Genomic DNA, 26,686 nt, shown 5'->3' with positions numbered 1-26,686 from the left:
GATACAGTAGAATAGGATAGAATACAGTACATACATATGAGATGAGTAATGCCAAATATGTAAACATTAAAGTGACTAGTGTTCCATTATAAAAGTGGCCAGTGATTCCAAGTCTATGTAGAGTGGGGCAAAAAAGTATTTAGTCAGCCACCAATTGTGCAAGTTCTCCCACTTAAAAAGATGAGAGAGGCCTGTAATTTTCATCATAGGTACACTTAAACTATGACAGACAAAATGAGGGGAAAAAATCCAGAAAATCACATTGTAGGATTTTTTATGAATTTATTTGCAAATTATGGTGGAAAATAAGTATTTGGTCACCTACAAACAAGCACGATTTCTGGCTCTCACAGACCTGTAACTTCTTCTTTAAGAGGCTCCTCTGTCCTCCACTTGTTACCTGTATTAATGGCACCTGTTTGAACTTGTTATCAGTATAAAAGACACCTGTCCACAACCTCAAACAGTCACACTCCAAAGAGCTGTCAAAGGACACCAGAAACAAAATTGTAGACCTGCACCAGGCTGGGAAGACTGAATCTGCAATAGGTAAGCAGCTTGGTTTGAAGAAATCAACTGTGGGAGCAATTATTAGGAAATGAAAGACATACAAGACCACTGATAATCTCCCTCGATCTGGGGCTCCAAGATCAAGATCTAACCCTCAGGCTCGTCTGAAGTTTGCTAAAGAGCATTTGGATGATCCAGAAGAAGATTGGGAGAATGTCATATGGTCAGATGAAACCAAAATAGAGCTTTTTGGTAAAAACCCAACTCGTCATTTTTGGAAGACAAAGAATGCTGAGTTGCATCCAAAGAACACCATACCTACTGTGAAGCATGGGGGTGGAAACATCATGCTTTGGGGCTGTTTTTCTGCAAAGGGACCAGGACGACTGATCCGTGTAAAGGAAATAATGAATGTATCGTGAGATTTTGAGTGAAAACCTCCTTCCATCAGCAAGGGCATTGAAGATGAAACGTGGCTGGGTCTTTCAGCATGACAATGATCCCAAACACACCTCCCGGGCAACGAAGGAGTGGCTTCATAAGAAGCATTTCAAGGTCCTGGAGTGGCCTAGCCAGTCTCCAGATCTCAACCCCATAGAAAATCTTTGGAGGGAGTTGAAAGTCCATGTTGCCCAGCAACAGCCCTAAAACATCACTGCTCTAGAGGAGATCTGCATGGAGGAATGGGCCAAAATACCAGCAACAGTGTGTGAAAACCTTGTGAAGACTTACAGAAAACTGTCATTGTCATTGCCAACAAAGGGTATATAACAAAGTATTGAGATAAACTTTTGTTAATGACCAAATACTTATTTTCCACCATAATTATTATATAAAATAATACTTATTTTCCACATAAATGCTGCAGACATTTTTGTGAGAAGATTTTCGGAATGTCTCATGGTCTGCAAAAACACAGCTGTAGCTCGGCCACATTCCACAGCAGATGTGATAGGCCAACATAGGTGGATGCGGTGGAGAGAGCTGCAGCCCATGCAAAAAAAAAACCCGATATCTCTATCTTAAACTGACAGAGTTTTATTATGTTACTTAAGGAAAGACTCTCAAGAACATGATGGTGTCCTCCGTTTTGCTCTACGACCCCCACAAGTGTTACCTTCACCTCTGAAGGTAAGCAGTACTGGTTTTTTTTAAAGGTATGGAAGTCAAATCAAATCCAAATCAAATGTTATTAGTCACATGCGCCGAATACAACAGGTGTAGTAGACCTTACACTGAAATGCTGAATACAACAGGTGTAGTAGACCTTACACTGAAATGCTGAATACAACAGGTGTAGTAGACCTTACACTGAAATGCTGAATACAACAGCTGTAGTAGACCTTACACTGAAATGCTTACTTACAAGCCCCTAACCAACAATGGAGTTTAAAAAATAAATCAAATAAGAATAAGAAATAAAAATAACAAGTAGTTAAAGAGCAGCAGTAAAATAACAATAGCGAGACTATATACAGGGGGGGTACCGGTACAGAGTCAATGTGCGGGGGCACCGGTTAGTTGAGGTAATTGGGGTGATATGTACATGTAGGTAGAGTTATTAAAGTGACTATGCATAGATGACAACAACAGAGTGTAGCAGCGGTGTAAAAGAGTGTGTGTGTGTGTGTGTGGGGGGGGGGGGGGCAATGCAAATAGTCTGGGTAGCCATTTGAGTAGATGTTCAGCAGTCTTATGGCTTGGGGGTAGAAGCTGTTTAGAAGCCTCTTGGATCTAGACTTGGCGCTCCGGTACTGCTTGCCGTGCGGTAGCAGAGAGAACAGTCTATGATTAGGGTGGCCTGAGTCTTTGACAATTTTTAGGGCCTTCCTCTGACACCGCCTGGTATAGAGGTCCTGGATGGCAGGAAACTTTGCCCCAGTGATGTACTGGGCCGTACGTACTACCCTAGTAGTTTTGTGGCTACCCAAAAACAGGGTTTAATATGTTTAATGATAATGCTGTTAAATCAGCACCTTGATATGCCACACCTGTCAGGTGGATGGATTATTTTAGCAAAAATTCTAAATCAAATAGCTAAATGATCCATGGTATGACCATCTTAAAACAATTCAATATATTAGCTGAGTACCCCCTCCTCAACGGCTTAGACTTTTAGAGGCGATTAAGGTGTTTACTTGTACTAATAATGTGAAAGGTTGCTAAGAAAACCAGGTGTTTTAATCAGTGTATGCTTACTTCGATTTTGACCTTACACCGATTAAGTTAAGCAGAGTAAGGTGTTTACATGACTATTGCATAATCTGCCTACTGCCATAATCAGTTTAATATCGAATTATTAGTGTGCATGTAAACATACTAAATATAATTGAAAGCAAATCTAGGAAGTGGCAGATCTGTTCTCTGTGCACTCTTTCTCTGCTTCCCATTCTTAAGTTTAATTTTTGCATCTTTTACTTTCAGTTTTGTACACCAGCTTCAAACAGCTGAAAATACTATATTTTCGGTTTTAGAAAATATATTTTACAGCGGTTTAGATGGTACAATGATTATCTGCACTGCACTTGCTTATTTTGTCACATAATCAGAAATTAGGCAAACTATTCAAACTAGTTTAGCATCCAGGAAATGCTGGGGTGATTTCTGCATAGTGCATCATTAGAAAAATAATAAAACATTATTCTAATCAATTGCCCATCTAAGCATTACCCCATGAAAGAGCTCCAAGTTCCTCTGTCCTTCACACTGACTGATGATCAGTCTGATTTGTCCCATTGCTCATGTGCACACATTTATCGACCATATCCACTGTGCTCCCCTAAAATTGCCACACAAAGATGATGACTCAGATAAATTGGTGAAACTTCTCTGGAGATGAGCCTGATAAGATTATTCAGACTGTAATGACTAACTGGCTGACTTACTGACTGACTAACTGATTGACTGACTGATTGACTGACTAGCTGACTGACTGGCTGACTAGCTGACTGGTTGGCTGGCTGACTGACTGACTGGCTGGCTGGCTCACTGTAGTGACTGGCTGACTGACTGACTGGCTGACTGTAGCGACTGGCTGACTGGCTGACTGACTGGCTGGCTGACTGACTGTGACTGGCTGGCTGACTGACTGTAGCGACTGGCTGACTGACTGGCTGGCTGACTGACTGTAGCGACTGGCTGACTGACTATCTAGCTGACTGGCTGGCTGTAGTGACTGGCTGACTGCTGGCTGACTGACTGGCCGGCTGACTGCCTGTAGCAACTGGCTGACTGGTTGACTGACTGACTTGCTGGCTGACTGTAGTGACTGGCTGACTATCTGACTGACTTGCTGGCTGACTGTAGTGACTGGTTGACTGACTGGTTGGTTGGCTGGCTGTACCGACTGACTGGCTGGCTGACTGTAGCAACGGACTGGCTGGCTGACTGACTGTAATAACTGGCTGACTGACTGGCTGGCTGACTGTAGTGACTGGCTGACTATCTGACAGACTGGCTGGCTGACTGTAGTGACTGGCTGACTATCTGACAGACTGGCTGGCTGACTTGCCGGCTGACTGTTGCGACTGGCTGACTGACTGGCTGGTTTTAGCAGCTGGCTGACTGGCTGGCTGACTGACTATAGCGACTGGCTGACTGACTGTCTTGCTGACTGTGACTGGCTGACTGACTGGCTGGCTGACTGACTGTGACTGGCTGGCTGACTGACTGTAGCGACTGGCTGACTGACTGGCTGGCTGACTGACTGTAGCGACTGGCTGACTGACTATCTAGCTGACTGGCTGGCTGTAGTGACTGGCTGACTGCTGGCTGACTGACTGGCCGGCTGACTGCCTGTAGCAACTGGCTGACTGGTTGACTGACTGACTTGCTGGCTGACTGTAGTGACTGGCTGACTATCTGACTGACTTGCTGGCTGACTGTAGTGACTGGTTGACTGACTGGTTGGTTGGCTGGCTGTACCGACTGACTGGCTGGCTGACTGTAGCAACGGACTGGCTGGCTGACTGACTGTAATAACTGGCTGACTGACTGGCTGGCTGACTGTAGTGACTGGCTGACTATCTGACAGACTGGCTGGCTGACTGTAGTGACTGGCTGACTATCTGACAGACTGGCTGGCTGACTTGCCGGCTGACTGTTGCGACTGGCTGACTGACTGGCTGGTTTTAGCAGCTGGCTGACTGGCTGGCTGACTGACTATAGCGACTGGCTGACTGACTGTCTTGCTGACTGTGACTGGCTGACTGACTGACTGGTTGGCTGGCTGTACCGACTGGCTGGCTGACTGACTGTAGCCACTGGCTGACTGACTGGCTGGCTGACTGTAGCCACTGGCTGGCTGGCTGACTGACTGTAGCAACTGGCTGACTGACTGACTGACTGGCTGACGCTGGCTAATTGACTCTATATCTTGTTAAGGACAAGGTTCTTTACCCAGCTGATATCATTGTTATTGTCCTGTAAACTTTACAGCTTACCCTTAACTCACATAAACCCACGTTACAGCGAACCAAATAAGGTAATGGCAGTGAGAAGAGGCACGGGGAGTTGTGTGCTTCATTTCCCCTTTGGATTGGCACGGTTTCCAATAAGCCATCTGAGAAACTGATATGCCTTTATGATTTCCTTATCTGAATTGGTTACACAAACTTTGCCTGTTTAGAACTGAATTTTTCTTCTTCTAATTCCACAAAAGGAAATTGTCCCTTAAATCAGGACCCCATTTTTTTTCAATATCATTTCTGTTTTGTAAATAAACAATTACTATTTTACAATCATGGGGAAACAATACTTGTTCCAGAACAACACAGGGTTCAATTGTCAGTTTGGTATAGTTTGCTGTAGCTCGGTGAGAGAATACAAACTGCTTTTTTGAACAGAACTTATTGGAGGAAACAAATGTCTTGTTATTTTTCAGATAATGCCTATTTGTGTGTGTGAGGTGATGGGGGTTGTCAATGTAAATTGTCCGGTCGGGATTATGAATTGTTCAGCAGTCTTGGGGGTAAAAACTTTTGAGGAGCCTTTTGGTCCTAGACTTGGCCCTCCGTGTGCGGTAGCAGAGAAAACAGTCTATGAATTGCATGACTGGAGTCTCTGACAATTTTATGAGCTTTCCTCTGACACTGCCTATTATATAGGTCCTGGATGGCAGGAAGCTTTGCCCCAGTGATGTACTGGGCCGTTCACACTACCCTCTGTAGCGCCTTACTATTACTGTAGTAAGATGGCGTCGGTGGCTCCATGAACAGGGCGACCTTGTCTACCGCCGCCATAACATCTGCTAAATATGTGTATGCAACCAATAAAATGTTATTTGATTTTGTATCAATACAGAAACCAGACCAGTGTCTGCTGCCATTAACACAGGTCCAAAGAGCACTGCTATAGTTTCATAAGAGCTCCCAGCTCATAAACTCTTTCTAACATGTTCTGTGATTCAATTTGTAGATTTTGATATGGATTATTTAGGTTACAGGTTAACGTCTGGAAGCAGGCCCAGAATTGAAGGGCGAATTGGTCCAAACGCACTAGGAGAGTGAGTGGGTAGGAGCCGACTTTGCTCCTGTCTTCTTGAGCAGTGAGTCTGCAACATGACAGATCAAAGTCAAAGTGCCATAAAGGAGATGTGTCAGGGCCAGGAGTTTCAGTCGTTTCCTCGTTCTTTGTGCTATCCTGGTAGGGTTGTGTTAACGTCATCTAACAAACATATGAGCCCACATCTACTGTACAGGACTAACTGAAGAACTGGGATTTCAATGAGGACCGTCACCTGAGTTGCTACGAGTAAGTTGGCAGATGTGTGTTTTTGTGGTATTTTTTTGTGGAGTTATGAAATGTGGCAATAGCCATTACCCACTGGGTACAAACATCAATTCTATATCTATTCCACGTTGGTTCAATGTAATTTAATTGAACTGACGCGAAAACAACATTGCTTCAACCAGTGTGCGCCCAGTGGGTAGGCTGAATGGTGTAGAGTAACGACTTGCTGTCATTTCAGTCGTCCTTCGAGGAAGGCCATAAAAGGTTCTGTATTGTTCGTCTTGTATAATATGTTGTTAGAATGGATGATTGTAGTTATTGAGCACCATTATCTCCATATAATCACCATTGGAATCTTTTCTTACAAAATGGAGATCACAGACATTGAGATCACAGTATCTCCCGGTTTACATTATACAATCCACATATATTTCTTGAAAAAAATGCATGACTCGTGTCTTTCTTGTTTCTTGAATTTAGGAAATAGGAGGGTTCTATCATGGTGATGTTGAGAAAGGTAAGCTCCTCGATATGATCTATGTTGACTATTTGATCAATGTAACCCGGATGCCATCCTTTGGTTACAAAGGTTTTTGAAATAGAATAGTGTTATGTGATCAGCACTTCCATTGCCTAGTCATTCCAACTCCCTTGGGCCTGAAAATGACCATAGGAGATGACTATACAGTGCAAACAAATTTGATACCGGACAAGGAATTCTCTCTGGCATTATGTCTGAATGTGATCTATCTAGGGGTTTGGGGACAATGCCATTGCCATTCAATTCAGAAAATGCCTGGAAAATCCCTATTCTGGTATCAAATCTGTTTGCAGTGTATAGCCATCTCCTATGGTCATTGTCATGGAGTTGGGAAGACAGTGTAAACAGATCTGTGCTAGAAAATACCTATGTTGAATTGTAAGCTTTAGCACACTGGCAATCTTAGATGCTCCACAAACAATTTATTAGATCTTACACAATGATCCTACGGTCACCAGTGTGATGGAGTTTCTTGCAATAGGTCTTTGCACACTATCCTTTTTTTTCCAATAGAGTAACAAGCCTTTGAATGTAAGGGCAAAATCTGCGTTCTTTCAAATGTATGATCCTGAACCACTAAGCTTCTTGCTCCCAGGGTGAGTGGGTGTGGGTGGACTCTGGTACCGGGGTGCCCATCGGAGCCCGGGTCAAAGTGACCGACACTGGACACCAGCTCCTGGTTGACGATGAAGGAAAGGTGACCGTGGTACTTCATTATACTTGTATTGTATTGAATTGTACGACTCTAGTATTTTAATTTACTGCTGGTCTCAAATTAGCTCAAGATATAAATCAATCACTTTAGGGAATAATCTATCAAACTACTATCTACATTTACAAATGACATAATTTAGAACGTTAAAAACATTTGTTTATTATTGTCTTTTTACTGTATGTTTGCATTCTGCACTGCTCTGTTATAAAATGATGTAAAGCCTAAACCAAAAACTTAAAGAGACAGTTTAAAAACAAAGCTAAAGTCTTCAGACCTTCAGACCTCAAAATGTGACATTATGTAACTTAAGATATCTAACAAATCCAGTATTGAATCCAGGCCGTCATTGAAAATAAGAATGTGTTCTTAATTAATTGACTTGCCTAGTTAAATAAAGGTAAAAAATAAAAATAAATAAAAAATTGATGTCAATCTGTGCCTAAAGTTCTGTGTATTGTCCCTGTATTGTTCCCAGGAACACAAGCTCTCCCAGAAGGAGGACTCCATAAGGGTGATGCACCCCACCTCGGTGGAGGGGGTGGACGACATGATCCGCCTGGGGGACCTCAACGAGGCCGGGCTCCTCAGGAACCTGCTGGTCCGACACAGACAAGGCATTATCTATGTGAGTCCCCTATTGTACTACACTACCCATAACGCTTGGTTTAACAATAAAGGGTTTGGTCTTGATGTTCTGAATCTTTTGAAGCGTAACCCATCTCCGTACCAATACACCCATCACCGCTCCTACACATGTTTGCTGTACATTCAGACCCTTTCTACGCTATGGATGTTGGACTATTTAGTTTATGTTGGAAACAAGCAGAAAAAGATGAAAGATTCATGAAAGACGTTCACAGAATTATTAATGTGGTGCCCCCCAAAAAAGTGGGCTGCGCAAGCCTAAACCTCTGTTAATGTCTTGCGCACAGACCTACACAGGCTCTGTGCTGGTGGCAGTCAACCCTTACCAGGAGCTTCCTCTCTACACCGCCGACCAGGTGAGGCGGTACCACGGGCGTAGGCTGGGAGAACTACCCCCACACGTCTTTGCCATCGCAGATACCTGCTACTTCAACATGAGCCGCCACAACCGAGACCAGTGCTGTATCATCAGGTTAGACTGGCAGCATTCCACTTATCAGACACTCAAGTCATTCGGTTGAGCAATAGGAAACCAAAGAAGAAGTGTCACTTTTTTATTATTATTATTGTGGAATATGTTTTTTAAAATGGTATTATATTTGAAGATGCTCTTTGGAGGGGTTCAGTCCTACTTTTTACATTGACATTTACACTGGATACACACCTGAAATCCAAGAACTGATGGACTGTCTCTCTCTTTTCTCTGTCAGTGGGGAGTCGGGTGCAGGGAAGACTGAGAGTACCAAGCTGGTACTTCAGTTCCTGGCTGCAGTAAGTGGACAGCACTCCTGGATAGAGCAGCAGATACTGGAGGCTAACCCTATACTAGAAGGTAGGCTCTGTACTGATTCAAATATTTTCTCTACAGTACATCTCTCTCCCTCTCTTTCTCTCTCTCTATGCCCCTCTCTGTCTCTCTATGTCTCTTTCTCTTGCTCTCTCTCACACACGGACACACACACGGACACATGCACACACATACATAAACACACATGAGACTAAGAGGGGTCTGTGTGTTTTTACACAGACACACACACTATCGTAAGTGTTGTTACTCATGACAACCTTCCTATTCCTGCGTTCCCCCAGCATTTGGGAATGCCAAAACAATTCGCAATGACAACTCCAGTCGCTTTGGGAAATACGTGGAAATCTTCTTCAACAAAGATGGCGTCATCGAAGGTGCTCGACTGGAACAGTACTTACTGGAGAAGTCTCGTGTCTGCCATCAGGTAGGGCAGCAAAGGCAGTATCATTTAATAACATGTAGAGAATGAGGTAATATCATAGCGAATTGCTTCATAAAGGGAATTGATTCCGAAAACCATCTAAATTATCTCTGGTAAACAACAGGTTTGTCTAATTTAAGATACATTTTTTTGTGTCCGTACTTCGAAGAGAACAAAATTCATTGTTGGATTTTCCAGTATCAAGGCAAAAAGTTTTAATGTCATGAGATTTTGATATATTGATATATGCAACACTACTGTTATAATTTTTACTAACTAACCCTAGGCCATGGAGGAGCGGAACTACCACATATTCTACTGCATGTTAACGGGGATGACAACAGAACAGAAAAAAAATCTGTGTTTGGGAGATGCCTCTGAATTCAACTACCTCAAGAGGGTAATATCACTAGACTGCCACAACACGACCACGTACAGGTTTTCCTACTCACATTTATACATCTAGCTCATTAATACATTACATTTTTTACTGGGTACAACTAAGTAACTGTCCACTGGGCACAGACATCAGTTCAACGTCTAGTTTTGATTTACAGTGCCTTCAGAAAGTATTTATAACTCATTCACTTATTCCACATTTTCTTGTGTTACAGCTTGAATTCAAAATTGATTAAATTGTGGTTGTTTTCCTTGCCCATATACACACAATACCCCATATTGACAAAGTGAAAACATATTTTTAGAACTTTGGGCAAATTTATTGAAAATGAAATACAGAAATATCTCATTAACATTCATTTTCACACCCCTGAATCAATACATGTTAGAATCACCTTTGGCAGTGATTACAGCTTTGTGTCTTTCTGGGTAAGTCTCTAAGAGTTTGCACACCTGGATTGTACAATATTTGCACATTATTCTTTAAAAAAAATCTTCAATCTTCGTTAAGTTGGTTCTTGATCATTGCAGACAGCCATTTTCAAGTCTTGCCATAGATTTTCAAGCCGATTTAATTCAAAACTGTAACTAGACCACTCAGGAATATTTAATGATGTCTTGGTAAGCAACTCCAGTGTATATTTGGCCTTGTGTTTTAGGTTGTTGTCCTGCTGAAAGGTGAATTTGTCTTCCGGTGTCTGTTGGAAAGCAGACTGAACCAGGATTTCCTCTAGGATTAGCTCTATTCCGTTTATTTTTATCCAACAAAAACTCCCTAGTTCTTGCCGATGACAAGCATACCCATAACATGATACAGCCACAACCATGCTTGAAAATATGAAGAGTGGTAGTGATGTGGTTTGTTGGATTTGCACCTAACACAACACTTTGTGTTCAGGACATGTTCATTTTGTAGTTTTACTTCAGTGCTTTATTGCAAACAGGATGCATGTTTTGGAATATTTGTATTCTGTACAGGCTTCCTTCTTTTCTCTCTGTCATTTAGTTAGTATTGTGGAGTAACTACTATGTTGTTCACAGCCATTAAACTCTGTAACTGTTTTAAAGTCACCATTGGCCTCATGGTGAAATTCCTGAGCGGTTTCCTTCATCTCCGGCAACTGAGTTAGGATAGAAACCTGTATCTTTGTAGTGACTGTGTGTATTGATACACCATCCGAAGTGCAAATAATAATAGATTCATTGTACCCATCTACCAATAGGTTCCCAATAACCTCCCTGGTATTTGTGGTTGAATCTGTGTTTGACATTCACTGCTCGACTGAGGGACCTTACAGATAATTATATGTGCAGGGTACAGAGATGAGGTAGTCATTCAAACATCATGTTAAACACTATTATTGCCCACAGAGAGAGTCTGTGCAACTTATCGTGTAACTTGTTAAGCACATTTTTACTCCTGAAATTATTTAGGCTTGCCACAACAACGGGATTGAATACTTATTGACAGCATTTCCTTTTTTAATTAATTTGTAAACATTTCTAAAAACATAATTCCACTTTGACATTATAGGGTATTGTGTGTAGGCCAGTGAAACAAAATCTCAATTTAATCAATTTTAAATGTAGGTTATAACACAACAAAATGTGAAGTAAGTCAAGGGGATTGAATACTTTTTGAAGGAAACTGTATAACCTTAGACCCTGTGTTCTAAAGGGGGACTGTATTGTCTGCGATGGACGTGACGATGCTAAGGACTACACCCGTATCCGCACGGCTCTGAAGATCCTCACCTTTACCGAGACCCACTGCTGGGAGATCCTCAAGCTGCTTGCTGCACTACTCCACCTGGGCAATGTCAGCTTCGAAGGTGGAGTCCTCTCTGGGTCTATGACCTGATGTCTGAGTGTGTTCTTAGGGAATATGACCTGGGCCTTGTCCTCACCCAATCCCCCCCAACCCAAATGTCCATATCTCTTGAGATCCTAAAATACTTTAATGTTGATGTGTTTTTGTTGTTGTTATTCTTTTTTTGTTATGTTGAAAGCTCTGATTGACCAAGTTTTATTTTGTTATTTGCCTTACAGCCTCCATCTTGGATAACATGGAGAGCTCTGATGTCAGTTCATCGGATCACTTTACAATTGCAGCCAAATTGCTGGAGGTAGGCATATTTGTTGCCATGACATTTTTTTCTGGGATGTTTTTTAATAACATATTATGAATATACAGTAGAGTTTACATGATATACATATATCTTCATATCTTCCTTACAGGTGCAGCCTGCGTCTCTGGGTGTGAGCTTGACTTACCGCTCCTTCATGACCAACAGAGAGCGAGTATCCAAACCCCTCAGCTCTGAACAGGCAGCCGACTGCAGGGACGCCTTCGTTAAGGTAATGATGCCACACCTGTTTGAAGGTGCCAAGGAAAGATATACAGTAGGCTACCTCCTGAAAGAAGAGGGAAGACAACATACATATTCACAAAGGCACATAAGCCTTAATCCTTACTTAAGATCCGTGGGGGAATGGACGTAACTCGAGTCTTCCATTGTCATCAGTGCACAATCTACTTGATTGTTGAGTTAAACGCTCTAGGTTTTGGTCCATATTCTATTCAAGAGTATGTGTGTTGTTTGTGTTATGATTTCCTCAGGCAATATATGGTAAACTATTTATCTGGATTGTTGGAAGAATCAACAGTGTCATCCATAAGACTCCCACCAACGGTCCCAAATACGTCCGTAACTCCATTGGCTTGCTGGACATCTTTGGGTTTGAGAACTTTGCCTCAAACAGGTATTTCAGTCAATATCAAATACTAATTTGCCTTGTTGTTTGCGACAGTCGACACACAGGTAGTTAAATACAGGCTTGTATGTCCTTCATGCTCTCTCCCCGATCCTATGTAACCAACTGGTCAATAACACAAGCTTTTTCCACATGCTTTTTTCACAGCTTTGAACAGCTGTGCATCAACTTTGCCAATGAGCAGCTGCAGCAGTTCTTTGTGCGTCATGTGTTCAAGCTGGAGCAGGAGGAGTACACTAAGGAGGACATCGTCTGGAAAAACATCACCTTCAATGACAACACGCAAACCCTTGATCTCCTGGTTGGGAAGCCCCTCAATGTGTTGGCTCTGATCGATGAGGAGAGCCACTTTCCCAAGGTAAACGATCTCAAATGTCTCTAATAAACCCTGCTGTGGAGGCAATCTGAATTGGTGAGGTTTGTGACAACCTTGAATGTTTCTTCCAGGGCACAGATGTCACCATGTTGAACAAGATGAACCAGGTTCATGCCAAGTGCAACATCTACATTCCGTCTAAGAACACCCACGACATGGAGTTTGGGATCCGCCATTTTGCTGGGGTTGTGTACTACGACTCAAGAGGTAACCAGAAGAAAAAGAGATCACATAAAATATTAGTTGATTTGCTGGGACACAGGAATATGTGTTTCTTTACTCACCATTTGATTCTGTATGTTTTTTATTCAGGATTCCTGGAGAAAAACAGAGATACTCTCAGCTCTGACATTATCAAGTTGATTGACACGACAACCAACAAGCTGCTGAGGCAGATCTTTGAGACGCAGCTCAGTGCTAATGTCGTGAAGAACCCTGCCAGCAACAACAGGGTCGTTATGACACCCAAGAGCTCTCTACGGGTTTGTAGCTGCTGTTATTATTTGGATTCTGAATATCCAACTCCCGTTAGCTACGCTGAACAAAAATATAAAACGCAACATGCAACAATTTCAAAGATTTTACTGAGTTACAATTCAAATAAGAAAATCAGTCAATTGAAATAAATAACTTAGGCCCTAATCTATGGATTTCACATGAATAGGAGTACCGATATGCATCTGTTGGTTGGTAACAGATACTTAAAAAAAAGGTAGGGGCTTGGATCAGAAAACCAGTTAGTATCTGGTGTGACCACCATTTGCCTCATGCAGAGAGGTACATCTCCTTCACATAGAGTTTATTGGGCTGTTGATTGTGGCCTGTAGAATATTGTCCCACTCCCTTTCAATGGTTGTGCGAAGTTGCTGGATATTGGCAGGAACTGGAACATGCTGTCATACAGGTCGATACAGAGCATCCCAAACATGGTCAATGGGTGACATGTCTGGTGAGTACGCAGGCTGGGACATTTTCAGCTTCCAGGAATTGTGTACAGATCCTTGTGACATGGGGCCATGCATTACCATGCTGAAACATGAGGAGATGAATGGCGTGACAATGGGCCTCAGTGTCTCGTCACGGTATCTCTGTGCATTCAAATGTCCATCTTTAAAATGCAATTGTGTTCATTGTCCGTAGCTGATGCCTGCCCATACCATAACCCCACCGCCACCATGGGGCACTCTGTTCGCAACATTGATATCAGCAAACCGCTCGCCCACACAACGCCATAGAGGCTGTCTGCCATATGCCCGGTACAGTTAAAACCGGGATTCATCCATGAAGAGCACACTTCTCCAGCATGCCAGTGGCCATCGAAGGTGAGCATTTGCTCACTGAAGTTGGTTACGATGCCGAGCTGCAGTCAGATAAACACCCTGGTGAGGACGGCGAGCACGCAGATGAGCTTCCCTGAGACAATTTCTGACAGTTTGTACAGAAATTCATTGGTTGTGCAAACCCACAGTTTCATCAGCTGTCAGGGGGGCTGGTCTTAGATGATCCCGCAGGTGAAGAAGCTGGACGTGGAGGTCCTGGGCTGGGGTGGTTACACGTTGTCTGTAGTTGTGAGGCCGGTTGGACGTACTGCCAAATTCTCTAAAACGATGTTGGAGGGGGCATATGGTAGACAAATGAACATTCAATTCTCGGGCATCAGCTCTGGTGGACATTCCTGGAGTCAGCATACCAATTGCACGCTCCCTCAAAACTTGAGACATCTGTGGCATTATGTTGTGTGACAAAACTGCAAATGTTAGAGTGGCCTTTAATTGTCCCCAGCACAAGGTGTACATGTTTAACCTCTTTTGGCGCATGAACCGCTAGCGGGACAGCAATGAAACAACGGTGAAATTGCAGAGGATGAAATTCAAAAACAAAAATCGTAATATTAAACATTCATGAAAATAGAAGCGTCATACATCATTTAAAAGCTTAACTTCTTGTTAATCCAACCGCTTTGTCAGATTTCAAAAAGGCTTTATGGTGAAAGCATACCATGCAATTATCTGAGGACAGCACCCTACATCAAAATACCGTTTCAACCAGCACAGGCGTCACAAAATCACAAATAGCGAATTAATAAATCCCTTACCTTTGAAGATCTTCCTCTGTTTTCAATCCCAAGGGTCCCAGCTACACAAAGAATGGTCATTTTGTTCGATTAAGTCATTCTTTATATCCAAAAAAGTAAGTTTAGTTGGCGCCAATGATCTCAGTAATCCACTCTTTCAACATGCATACAAACTAATCCAAAAAGTTACTAGTAATGTTAATCCAAACAAGTCAAACATTGTTTCTAATTAATCCTCATGTACTCTAATATCTAAATAAACTATAATATTTAAGACAGAGAATAGTATGTTCAATAGGGAAGATAAATAACGAAGAGTGCACACCTCATTCACGCTCCAACAAGACCACTTTTCTAATGAGAGACACCTTGTAGTTCTTCCAACTAGTTGTTCATTTTTCAAAAAACAAGCCTGAAATCCTTTCTAAAGACTGTTGATATCTAGTGGAAGCCATAGGAACTGCAATATGGGTCATATCTATTTGTGTTTCCCAAAGGCAAGCACTGTCCTGGCAAGCAAATGGCCTGTGACCTCAAAAGAATATTCCTCTGGTTTTTGCCAGCCATATCAGGTCTGTTATACTCACAGACATTATTTTAACAGTTTTAGAAACGTCAGAGTGTTTTCTATCCAACGTTACCAAGTATATGCATATCCTAGCAGGATTTCCCTAGCGGCCAAACCCTCCCTAAACCGGACGACGCTAGGCCAATTGTGCGTCGCCCCACGGACCTCCCGGTCACGGCCGGTTACGACAGAGCCTGGGTGCAAACCCAGAGTCTCTGGTGGCACAGCTGGCGCTGCAGTACAGCGCCCTTAATCACTGCGCCACCCGGGAGGCCCTTGGGACCAACACTTTACACGTTACGTTTATATTTTTGTTCAGTATATATTCACCAAAAACAAAAGCAATGGGTTATTAATTATTATTAATTATTCATACATTATCTATCCATTATTCATCAAGTAATCTGTGCTTTGGTAACATCCAATGGTTAGATTTAGGGTCATCTAAAAAGTATTGCACTGGGGGAATTCCAGTTTCTCCACATGGTTTTCCTATATATATGGTCACTGACAACGGTCCAAAATTCCACACAGATGACATTGTGATCTTTCTCCCCAAAGGGGGCCCAGACGGACGGCAGGAAACAGGTGTCCACGCTGAGCGGTCAGTTCCGCCAGTCCCTCGACTCCCTCATGAAGGCCTTGTCCATCTGCCAGCCACACTTTATCCGCTGCTTCAAGCCCAATGACAACAAGAAATCCATGGTGAACAAGACAGCCATTTGTAGCACTGGGCCAGATACAGCGAGACATGATTCATTGATGGTGCAATATCACAATCATAGGAGGTCAAACTCACACAAAACAGAAAAAAATGTGATTAGGTAGAATGGTAGTTTCACACCATAAACATTTTACAAATCCACTGAAGTCCCCTTTTTCCATCCTACAGTGCACTCCACTCTACTAAAACAAGCGTATGAATGTCTCTGTCTTCCTCAGTGTTTTGACAGAGACCTGTGCATACGTCAGCTGCGGTATTCTGGAATGATTGATACCATCAGAATCCGGAAACTGGGATATCCAATCCGTCACACGTTCAAGCAATTTCTGCAGCGGTACAGAGTACTCCTAAAGACAACCGTCTGTGACCCCAAAACTGTAAGACATTATTATTTAGAATATGATGATGATGATGATGATGATAAAGATGACAGAGATAATGACATTTGTTAGCATTCAAATCTCCAAAGTTGTCGTTGCTTTTAGTTTTATGGTTATGGTTCCCAATATCCTCCTCTCTCTCTCCTAACCCAGGAGTCAGCATCAGCCTGCTGTATTGCCATTTGCAAGGCCGTGATCACAGGACATAACGACTGGAAGATCGGCACGACTAAGATCTTCCTAAAGGTGCAGTTAAACCTAGATTTTCCCGTCCAAGTCAAAATGAGTCGTAATGTGGACACCACCCAGCCAGGGAGGGATATGGCTTGAAAACGTACCTCAATCCAGGGGTGGAATATGACACTGTACTCCTAGTTATGCCAGTATCCAAACTGACAAATGGAGAAGATTGCTAGTTTTGAATTAAATGGCCCTTTTTCATCCTCATGGTAGGCTAGCGAGACTAAACCAAAGGCTAGCGAGACTAAACCAAAGGCTAGCGCGACTAAACCAAAGGCTAGCAGAGACTAAACCAAAGGCTAGCAGAGACTAAACCAAAGGCTAGCGAGACTAAACCAAAGGCTAGCAAAGACTAAACCAAAGGCTAGCGAGACTAAACCAAAGGCTAGCAGAGACTAAACCAAAGGCTAGCAGAGACTAAACCAAAGGCTAGCGAGACTAAACCAAAGGCTAGCAAAGACTAAACCAAAGGCTAGCAGAGACTAAACCAAAGGCTAGCGAGACTAAACCAAAGGCTAGCAAAGACTAAACCAAAGGCTAGCAGAGACTAAACCAAAGGCTAGCGAGACTAAACCAAAGGCTAGCAGAGACTAAACCAAAGGCTAGCAGAGACTAAACCAAAGGCTAGCGAGACTAAACCAAAGGCTAGCAAAGACTAAACCAAAGGCTAGCGAGATTAAACCAAAGGCTAGCAGAGACTAAACCAAAGGCTAGCAGAGACTAAACCAAAGGCTAGCGAGACTAAACCAAAGGCTAGCAAAGACTAAACCAAAGGCTAGCGAGACTAAACCAAAGGCTAGCAGAGACTAAACCAAAGGCTAGCAGAGACTAAACCAAAGGCTAGCGAGATTAAACCAAAGGCTAGCAAAGACTAAACCAAAGGCTAGCGAGACTAAACCAAAGGCTAGCAAAGACTAAACCAAAGCCTAGCAGAGACTAAACCAAAGGCTAGCAGAGACTAAACCAAAGGCTAGCGAGACTAAACCAAAGGCTAGCAAAGACTAAACCAAAGGCTAGCAGAGACTAAACGAAAGGCAAGCAGAGACTAGCAGTATTTCAATCTTCTCCATTTGTCTGTTCGGATAATGGCATAACTAGGAGTACAGCTTCATCTTCCATCCCTAGATTGAGGTACGTTTTCAAGCCATATCCCTCCCCGGCTGGGTGGTGTACACATTACGGCTTAGAATTGTTTTGACTAAGTTTTAGCTAAGTTAAAGCCTACCACACTAGACAACCACAAACATTGGTCATGTTGTAACAGCAGTGATGGAAACCCAAATGTCACTTAAAGCAATTAGAATATGTTACAATGATGTTGGTCTACGTTTTTGAAAAGGTCCAGATGAATCCTCTGTAACCTGTCTCCACCCTCTTCCCCATTCAGGATGCCCATGACTCCCTACTGGAGTGGGAAAGAGAGCGAGAGCTCAACAGGAAAGCCCTCATCATCCAGAGGGTCATTCTTGGCCACAGAGACAGGTAAATGAGGAACACTGAGACACACAGCTTGGAGGGAATGACATGCGACATGTCATACCTTACACAGGGACTTCAATGTTTGGGATGTTGTAATGTTTGGGATGTTGACAGAGTTCTGTCCTACTATCCAGGTCTGTACCCAAACAATTTGAACTTCTTTTAAAAATCTTCCTCTCTAAAAACAAGTCTCTCACCGTTGCCGCCTGCTATAGACCACCCTCTGCCCCCAGCTGTGCTCTGGACACCATATCTGAACTGATTGCCCCTCATCTATCTTCAGAGCTCGTGCTGCTAGGCGACCTAAACTGGAACATGCTTAACACCCTAGCCATCCTACAATCTAAGCTTGATGCCCTCAATCTCACACAAATTATCAAGGAACCTACCAGGTACCACCCCAAAGCCGTAAACACGGGCACCCTCATAGATATCATCCTAACCAACTTGCCCTCTAAATACACCTCTGCTGTTTTCAACCAAGATCTCAGTGATCACTGCCTCATTGCCTGCATCCGTAATGGGTCAGCGGTCAAACGACCTCCACTCATCACTGTCAAACGCTCCCTGAAACACTTCAGCGAGCAGGCCTTTCTAATCGACCTGGCCGGGGTATCCTGGAAGGATATTGACCTATTCCCGTCAGTAGAGGATGCCTGTTTTTTTTTAAATGCCTTCCTCACCATCTTAAATAAGCATGCCCCATTCAAGAAATTTAGAACCAGGAACAGATATAGCCCTTGGTTCTCTCCAGACTTGACTGCCCTTAACCAACACAAAAACATCCTATGGCGTTCTGCATTAGCATCGAACAGCCACCGTGATATACAACTTTTCAGGGAAGCTAGAAACCAATATACACAGGCAGTTAGAAAAGCCAAGGCTAGCTTTTTCAAGCAGAAATTTGCTTACTGCAACACAAACTCAAATAAGTTCTGAGACACTGTAAAGTCCATGGAGAATAAGAACACCTCCTTCCAGCTGCCCACTGCACTGAGGATAGGAAACACTGTCACCACCGATAAATCCACTATAATTGAGAATTTCAATAAGCATTTTTCTACGGCTGGCCATGCTATCCACCTGGCTACCCCTGCCCCGGTCAATAGCACTGCACCCCCCACAGCAACTTGCCCAAGCCTTCCCCATTTCTCCTTCTCCCAAATCCAGTCAGCTGATATTCTGAAAGAGCTGCAAAATCTGGATCCCTACAAATCAGCCGGGCTAGACAATCTGGACCCTTTCTTTCTAAAATTATCTGCCAAAATTGTTGCAACCCCTATTACTAGCCTGTTCAACCTCTCTTTCGTGTCGTCAGAGATTCCCAAAGATTGGAAAGCAGCTGCGGTCATCCCCCTTTTCAAAGGGGGGGACACTCTTGACCCAAACTGCTACAGACCTATATCTATCCTACCCTGCCTTTCTAAGGTCTTCGAAAGCGAAGTCAACAAACAGATTACCGACCATTTCGAATCCCACAATAACTTCTCCGCTATGCAATCTGGTTTCAGGGCTTGTCATGGGTGCACCTCAGCCATGCTCAAGGTCCTAAACTATATCTTAACCGCCATCGATAAGAAACAATACTGTGCAGCTGTACTCATTGACCTGGCCAAGGCTTTCACCTCTGTCAATCACCACATCCTCATCGGCAGACTCTATAGCCTTGGTTTCTCAAATAATTGCCTCGCCTGGTTCACCAACTACTTCTCTGATAGTTCAGTGTGTCAAATCGGAGGGCCTGTTGTCCGGGCCTCTGGCAGTCTTTATGGGGGTGCCACAGGGTTCAATTCTTGGATCGACTCTCTTCTCTGTATTCATCAATGACGTCACTCTTGCTGCTGGTGAGTCTCTGATCCACCTCTACACAGACGACACTATTCTGTATACTTCTGGCCCTTCTTTGGACACTGTGTTAACAACCCTCCAGACGAGCTTCAACACCATTCAACTCTCCTTCCGTGGCCTCCAACTGCTCTTAAATACAAGTAAAACTAAATGCGTGCTCTTCAACCGATCGCTGCCTGCACCTGCCCGCCCATCCAGCATCACTACTCTGGACAGTTCTGACTTAGAATATGTGGACAACTACAAATACCTAGGTGTCTGGTTAGACTGTAAACTCTCCTTCCAGACTCACATCAAACATCTCCAATCCAAAGTTAAATCTAGAATTGGCTTCCTATTTCGCAACAAAGCATCCTTCACTCATGCTGCCAAACATACCCTTGAAAACCTGACCATCCTACCGATCCTCAACTTCGCCGATGTCATTTAAAAAATAGCCTCAAATACCCTACTCAATAAATTGGATGCAGTCTCTCACAGTGCCATCCGTTTTGTCACCAAAGCCCCATACACTACCCACCACTGCGACCTTTACACCCTTGTTGGCTGGCCCTCGCTTCATACTTCTTCTCCAAGACCCTGCTAGGTAAAGTCCCTCCTTATCTCAGCTCGCTGGTCACCATAGCATCACCCACCTGTAGCACCAGCTCCAGCAGGTATATCTCTCTGGTCACCCCCAAAACTAATTATTCCTTTGGCCGCCTCTCCTTCCAGTTCTCTGCTGCCAATGACTGGAACGAACTACAAAAATCTCTGAAACTGGAAACACTTATCTCCCACACTAGCTTTAAGCACCACCTGTCAGAGCAGCTCACAGATTACTGCACCTGTACATAGCCCATCTATAATTTAGCCCAAACAACTACCTCTCCTCCTACTGTATTTATTTATTTTGCTCCTTTGCATCCCATTATTTCTATCTCTACTTTGCACATTCTTCCACTGCAAATCAACCATTCCAGTGTTTTACTTGCTATATTGTATTTACTTCACATCATGGCCTTTGTTTTGCCTTCACCTCCCTTATCTCACCTCATTTGCTCACATCGTTTATAGACTTGTTTATACTGTATTATTGACTGTATGTTTGTTTTACTTCATGTGTAACTCTGTGTTGTTGTATGTGTCGAACTGCTTTGCTTTATCTTGGCAATGTCGCAATTGTAAATGAGAACTTGTTCTCAACTTGCCTACCTGGTTAAATAAAGGTGAAATATATATATATATATATATATATATATATATATATATATTTTAAATAGCACACTGGCAGTGGTCACTGACATGGGTTTATCTGTTATTCTCTCTAATACCCAATCTAAAGGTTTACCACAGAGTTACATACAGTTGTTACTATTGTTTTTATACAGTAGTTCTTACAGTCTGCGCTATTGATGTTTTGTTGAAATGTATTCCTCTTGTAGGAAGAGCTTTGTAAAGAAAAGGAGAGCCGCTGTGGTGGTACAGAAGCATTGGAGAGGTTACAAAGACAAGAATCAATATAGAAAGGTAAGTTACTGGCTCAGTTTCAAGTGGCAATTAGGGAGGTCTACTGCCGAAAAAGAAAGACAATTCTTGTCTACTTTACCAATATTTTCTCCTCTTTTTGCCAAAAATGAGTGTGAAGTTCCAGTATTTAGCTACACCACTACATGGTAAAAAAGTAATTAAATACTGAAAACACTACCAATATTTGAATTGAGTTCAAGCTACAGCAAAATGCTATTCAATTACTAGTTGAACTACATATAGTTCACTACACCACAACACTGGTAAGGAGTCAACTCAGATACACTTTTGTAGACAAACTGAGGTGATATTGATTAAATGCCCTAGCTAAGGAGTGCACATTATTGTGCTGATAGAGATTTTCTCATTTTCTTTTTTTTATAGGCTGGATCAGCTTATAACATATCTGTCGGTTTTCTCTCTGCTGCTCACATTTACCTTCTACAAACTTAATTTATCCTCCTCTCCGTCTCGTTCGACTAGCTCCAGCGCGGCTTTCAGCGTCTGCAGTCTACGATCCGTGGTCGTCTATCCCGGCTGCATTACCTGAAGGAGCTGGCGGCAGCCGTCACTCTGCAGTCCCAGGTGCGCGGGTACCTGGCCAGGAAGAGTTATAAGAGCAAGAGAGAAGCTGTGACTGTCCTCCAGGCACACACCAGAGGCATGCTGGCTAGGAAGACCACCAACAAGATGAGGACAGATGTGAGTTCTGACATTTGAGAAAAGTGCGTGTGTGTGATTGCAAGCCTGTTTTGCCACCTGTGTGCAAATTCAATATATCTGTGTGTGTGTGTTTGTGTGTGTGTGTCTGTGTTAGGCATTCCTATCAGCCCGGGAGCGGGAGGCGAGAGAGCAGACAGCCGCAGAGCTCCAGCGGAGGCTAGAGGAGGTCCTCAGCCAATCACAACAGGCTGCTGCCGAGCCAGAGCCAGTCAGTGAGCAGGAAATGGTGGAAACAATGTTTGAATTCCTGCCCCACAAAGTGTCCGTAGGAGGGCGGGAGGGCCCGGCTCCAGAGGGCTTTGAGGTGATGCTCACAACCAATGGTGGATCTTAATGTCATGTTAACATAGGTTTCCATTTGCTATAGTCTTATATGTCTTAATACCCCAGTGATGAACACTGCTAACAGAATGACCACATCCATCTAATCTTCTCTTCTCATTGAAGAAGCATTATAATATTCTACTATTCTCTCCAACTCCAAGAAGAAAGTATCTAACTGAGTATCCAACTGCACTCTCCCTATCCATCCTCAGGACTTGGAGAGAACGCGAACAATCCCAGAGGTGACTGAGGAGAGCCGAGAGGAGAGTCGAGAGGAGAGCCCAGTAGAAACCCCAGCTCCGGTAGTAGTACAAGTACCAGTACCAGTACTAGCTCGGACTGAACCAAGTCCTGCACCAGCACCAGTACCAGTGGAACTACCAGTGGTGGAGTACGATGATGAGGATGAGGAGTTCTCCTTCATCAAGTTCAGTGCTTTGCACTTCCAGGGCTCTGCTACCCACAGTCACATCACCCAAAGGCTGCGACAGCCCCTGCTCCACCACGAGGACGAGGGGGACACACTGGTGAGTCAACATCAGGCTTCTGTGTCTCTCAGAGGGATCCAAAGCAAGGATGGAATTTTTCTTCCTCTGTCACATATGCAACATTATAAACTGGGTGGTTCGAACCCTGAGTGCTGATTGGCTGAAAGCCGTGGCATATCAGACCATATACCACGGGTATAACACAACATGTCTTTTTACTGCTCTATTTACATTGGTAACCAGTTTATAATAGCAATAGGGCACCTCTGGGGTTTGTGGTACATGACCAATATACCACGGGTAAGAGCTGTATCCAGGTACTCTGCGTTGCGTCGTGCCTGAGAACAGCCCAGCCATAATATATTGGCCATATACCACACCACCATGGGCCTTATTTCTTAATTTTTCTCTCTTCTTTTCTCTTTTTCTACTGTACTTTCTCCTCTCCTCCTTCTTCATCCTCCTGCTGTTTTTGTTTTGTTCCTCACTTCACCCCATTATTTTATTTTCCCTTCCATTCCCCACTTTCTTTCTCCTCTCCATTCCTCTCCTCTCCGCTGCTCTCTGCTCCTCTCCAGGCCTGTCTGACAGTGTGGTGGATCATCTTGAGGTTCATGGGGGACATCGCTGAGCCTAAACAGATCAACCAGGAGCCCTCCACCACCATCCAGAAGAACCTTGGCCAGAGGCAGAACAGGAGGCTCAGCAATCTAGTGGGCCTGGATCAGGTACTGAACATAAGGCCTTCCTGGGACTTAACCTTACATTCAACTAAGTTCAATAGGACTTTATTCATCCCTTACGGGCAGCAGGAAAAATATCACTACTCACTGATTCCCTTAATGTGATGACAATAGACACTTGTGTCATTTTGTGTGTTTCTAATAGTTTACTCTTGTACTGAGTTTTTGCTGACTGAATTCACCCACTAAACAGTTTGTCAGATGTCTAATTCGTCCTATACATTTTTCCATCAGAAAATACTAAGGAAAAATAGAAAGAAAGAAGGAATGGGGAACAGAAAAGCTTCGACCATTGTAGATGAGGTATGTTACATACACATTATTTTGTCCTCAGAACTAATGTAACGGTTTTCTTGGTGAGAAGGAGAGTCGGACCAAAATGCGGCGTGTCTATAGCAATCCATGTTTAATGAAGTAACACACTAAACACAAACACTATCAAAACGACAAACTCAAAGAATATGGCTGCCTAAATATGGTTCCCAATCAGAGACAACGATAAACACCTGCCTCTGATTGAGAACCACTTCAGACAGCCATAGACTTAGCTAGAACACCCCACTAGCTACAATCCCCATACTTACACACCACATACAAAAACCCATGCCACACCCTGGCCTGACCAAATAAATAAAGATAAACACAAAATACTTTGACCAGGGTGTGACAGAACCCCCCCCCTAAGGTGCGGACTCCCGAACGCACCTCAAAACAATAGGGAGGGTCCGGGTGGGCGTCTGTCCATGGTGGCGGCTCCGGCGCGGGACGTGGACCCCACTCAATCAATGTCTTAGTCCCTTCTCCTCGCGTCCCTGGATAGTCCACCCTCGCCGCCGACCATGGCCTAGTAGTCCTCACCCAGAACCCCACTGGACTGAGGAGCAGATCGGGACTGAGGGGCAGCTCGGGACTGAGGCAGCTCGGGACTGAGGGGAAGCTCAGGAGTGAGAGGAAGCTCAGGAGTGAGAGGAAGCTCAGGAGTGAGAGGAAGCTCAGGAGTGAGAGGAAGCTCAGGCAGGTTGATGAATCTACCAGATCCTGGCTGACTGGCAGATCCTGGTCGACTGGCAGATCTGGCAGATCCTGGTCGACTGGCAGATCTGGAAGAGTCTGGTCGACTGGCAGATCTGGAAGAGTCTGGTCGACTGGCAGATCTGGAAGAGTCTGGTCGACTGGCAGATCTGGAAGAGTCTGGTCGACTGGCAGATCTGGAAGAGTCTGGTCGACTGGCAGATCTGGAAGAGTCTGGTCGACTGGCAGATCTGGAAGAGTCTGGTCGACTGGCAGATCTGGAAGAGTCTGGTCGACTGGCAGATCTGGAAGAGTCTGGTCGACTGGCAGATCTGGAAGAGTCTGGTCGACTGGCAGATCTGGAAGAGTCTGGTCGACTGGCAGATCTGGAAGAGTCTGGTCGACTGGCTGCTCCATGCTGACTGGCTGCTCCATGCTGACTGGCAGCTCTGGCTGCTCCATGCTGACTGGCTGCTCCATGCTGACTGGCAGCTCTGGCTGGTCCATGCTGACTGGCTGCTCCATGCTGACTGGCAGCTCTGGCTGCTCCATGCTGACTGGCTGCTCCATGCTGACTGGCAGCTCTGGCTGCTCCATGCTGACTGGCTGCTCTGGCTGCTCCATGCTGACTGGCTGCTCCATGCTGACTGGCTGCTCCATGCTGACTGGCGGCCCTGGCTGCTCCATGCTGACTGGCGGCCCTGGCTGCTCCATGCTGACTGGCGGCCCTGGCTGCTCCATGCTGACTGGCGGCCCTGGCTGCTCCATGCTAACTGGCAGCTCTGGCGGCTCCTTGCAGACTGGCAGCTCTGGCGGCTCCTTGCAGACTGGCAGCTTTGGCGGCATCCTGCAGACAGGCAGCTCTGGCGGCTCCTTGCAGACTGGCAGCTCCTTGCAGACTGGCAGCTCCTTGCAGACTGGCAGCTCCTTGCAGACTGGCAGCTCCTTGCAGACTGGCAGCTCCTTGCAGACTGGCAGCTCTATGCTAACTGGCAGCTCTATGCTAACTGGCAGCTTTATGCTAACTGGCAGCTTTGAACAGGCGGGAGATTCCGGCAGCGCTGTAGAGAAGGAAGGCTCTAACAGCGCTAAACAGGCGGGAGACTCCGACAGCGCTGGAGAGGAGGAGGGCTCCGACAGCGCTGGACAGGCGAGGCGCACTGTAGGCCTGATGCGTGATGCTGGCACTGGTGGTACTGGGCCGAGGACACGCACAGGAAGCCTGGTGCGGGGAGCTGCTACCGGAGGGCTGGGGTGTGGAGGTGGCACAGGATGGGTTAGACCGTGAAGGCGTACTGGAGATCTTGAGAGCGGTGCTGGCACAGGACGTGCAAGGCTAGGGAGGTGCACAGGAGGCCTGGTACGTGAGACTGGCACCATCTTCACCAGCCGACTGACACGCACCTCAGGACGAGTATGGAGCGCTGACCCAGGTGCCATCAAATCCCCGACACGCTCCGTCGGGCGAATTCCATGTTTAAAACACCAACACAGCAACTCCCTCATTTCTCTCTCCTCCAATTTCCCCATTAACTCCTTTACAGTCTCTGTTTCGCTCACCTCCAACACCGGCTCTGGTTCTGGTCTCCTCCTTGGCTCCTCACGATAAACAGGGAGAGTTGGCTCAGGTCTGGCTCCTGACTCTGCCACACTCT

General features: G+C 44.5%; 1 protein-coding gene across 4 annotated transcripts in view; it reads left to right on the top strand.

Annotated features, from left to right (window-relative positions):
- Positions 1 to 5,631: 5,631 nt before the first annotated feature.
- Positions 5,632 to 26,686, top strand: part of LOC110508970 (unconventional myosin-VIIa) — a 36,959-nt gene continuing 15,904 nt past the window's right edge. Inside the window, exons 1-26 of one of the 4 annotated variants that reach the window (XM_036966646.1) lie at positions 5,632 to 6,261; positions 6,479 to 6,504; positions 6,721 to 6,757; positions 7,377 to 7,478; positions 7,972 to 8,121; positions 8,429 to 8,613; positions 8,852 to 8,973; positions 9,231 to 9,373; positions 9,657 to 9,770; positions 11,448 to 11,601; positions 11,819 to 11,895; positions 12,008 to 12,127; positions 12,390 to 12,532; positions 12,692 to 12,902; positions 12,992 to 13,127; positions 13,233 to 13,402; positions 16,124 to 16,267; positions 16,505 to 16,663; positions 16,820 to 16,912; positions 18,294 to 18,388; positions 21,658 to 21,742; positions 22,226 to 22,444; positions 22,560 to 22,769; positions 23,002 to 23,316; positions 23,856 to 24,005; positions 24,255 to 24,323. In XM_036966646.1, coding sequence (XP_036822541.1) covers positions 6,740 to 6,757; positions 7,377 to 7,478; positions 7,972 to 8,121; positions 8,429 to 8,613; positions 8,852 to 8,973; positions 9,231 to 9,373; positions 9,657 to 9,770; positions 11,448 to 11,601; positions 11,819 to 11,895; positions 12,008 to 12,127; positions 12,390 to 12,532; positions 12,692 to 12,902; positions 12,992 to 13,127; positions 13,233 to 13,402; positions 16,124 to 16,267; positions 16,505 to 16,663; positions 16,820 to 16,912; positions 18,294 to 18,388; positions 21,658 to 21,742; positions 22,226 to 22,444; positions 22,560 to 22,769; positions 23,002 to 23,316; positions 23,856 to 24,005; positions 24,255 to 24,323 — 3,384 coding nt within the window. In that variant the 5' untranslated portion in view covers positions 5,632 to 6,261; positions 6,479 to 6,504; positions 6,721 to 6,739. Of the gene's footprint in view, positions 6,262 to 6,422; positions 6,505 to 6,720; positions 6,758 to 7,376; positions 7,479 to 7,971; positions 8,122 to 8,428; positions 8,614 to 8,851; positions 8,974 to 9,230; positions 9,374 to 9,656; positions 9,771 to 11,447; positions 11,602 to 11,818; positions 11,896 to 12,007; positions 12,128 to 12,389; positions 12,533 to 12,691; positions 12,903 to 12,991; positions 13,128 to 13,232; positions 13,403 to 16,123; positions 16,268 to 16,504; positions 16,664 to 16,819; positions 16,913 to 18,293; positions 18,389 to 21,657; positions 21,743 to 22,225; positions 22,445 to 22,559; positions 22,770 to 23,001; positions 23,317 to 23,855; positions 24,006 to 24,254; positions 24,324 to 26,686 lie in introns of all 4 variants that reach the window. The other 3 variants (XM_036966644.1, XM_036966643.1, XM_036966647.1) reach the window with 3 other exon arrangements.

Source organism: Oncorhynchus mykiss, chromosome 28 (genome assembly GCF_013265735.2).
Source record: "Oncorhynchus mykiss isolate Arlee chromosome 28, USDA_OmykA_1.1, whole genome shotgun sequence".
Classification (NCBI taxonomy): Eukaryota; Metazoa; Chordata; class Actinopteri; order Salmoniformes; family Salmonidae; genus Oncorhynchus; species Oncorhynchus mykiss.
Note: the sequence above shows the minus strand (reverse complement) of the source record. Positions and strands in the feature narration are given on the sequence as shown.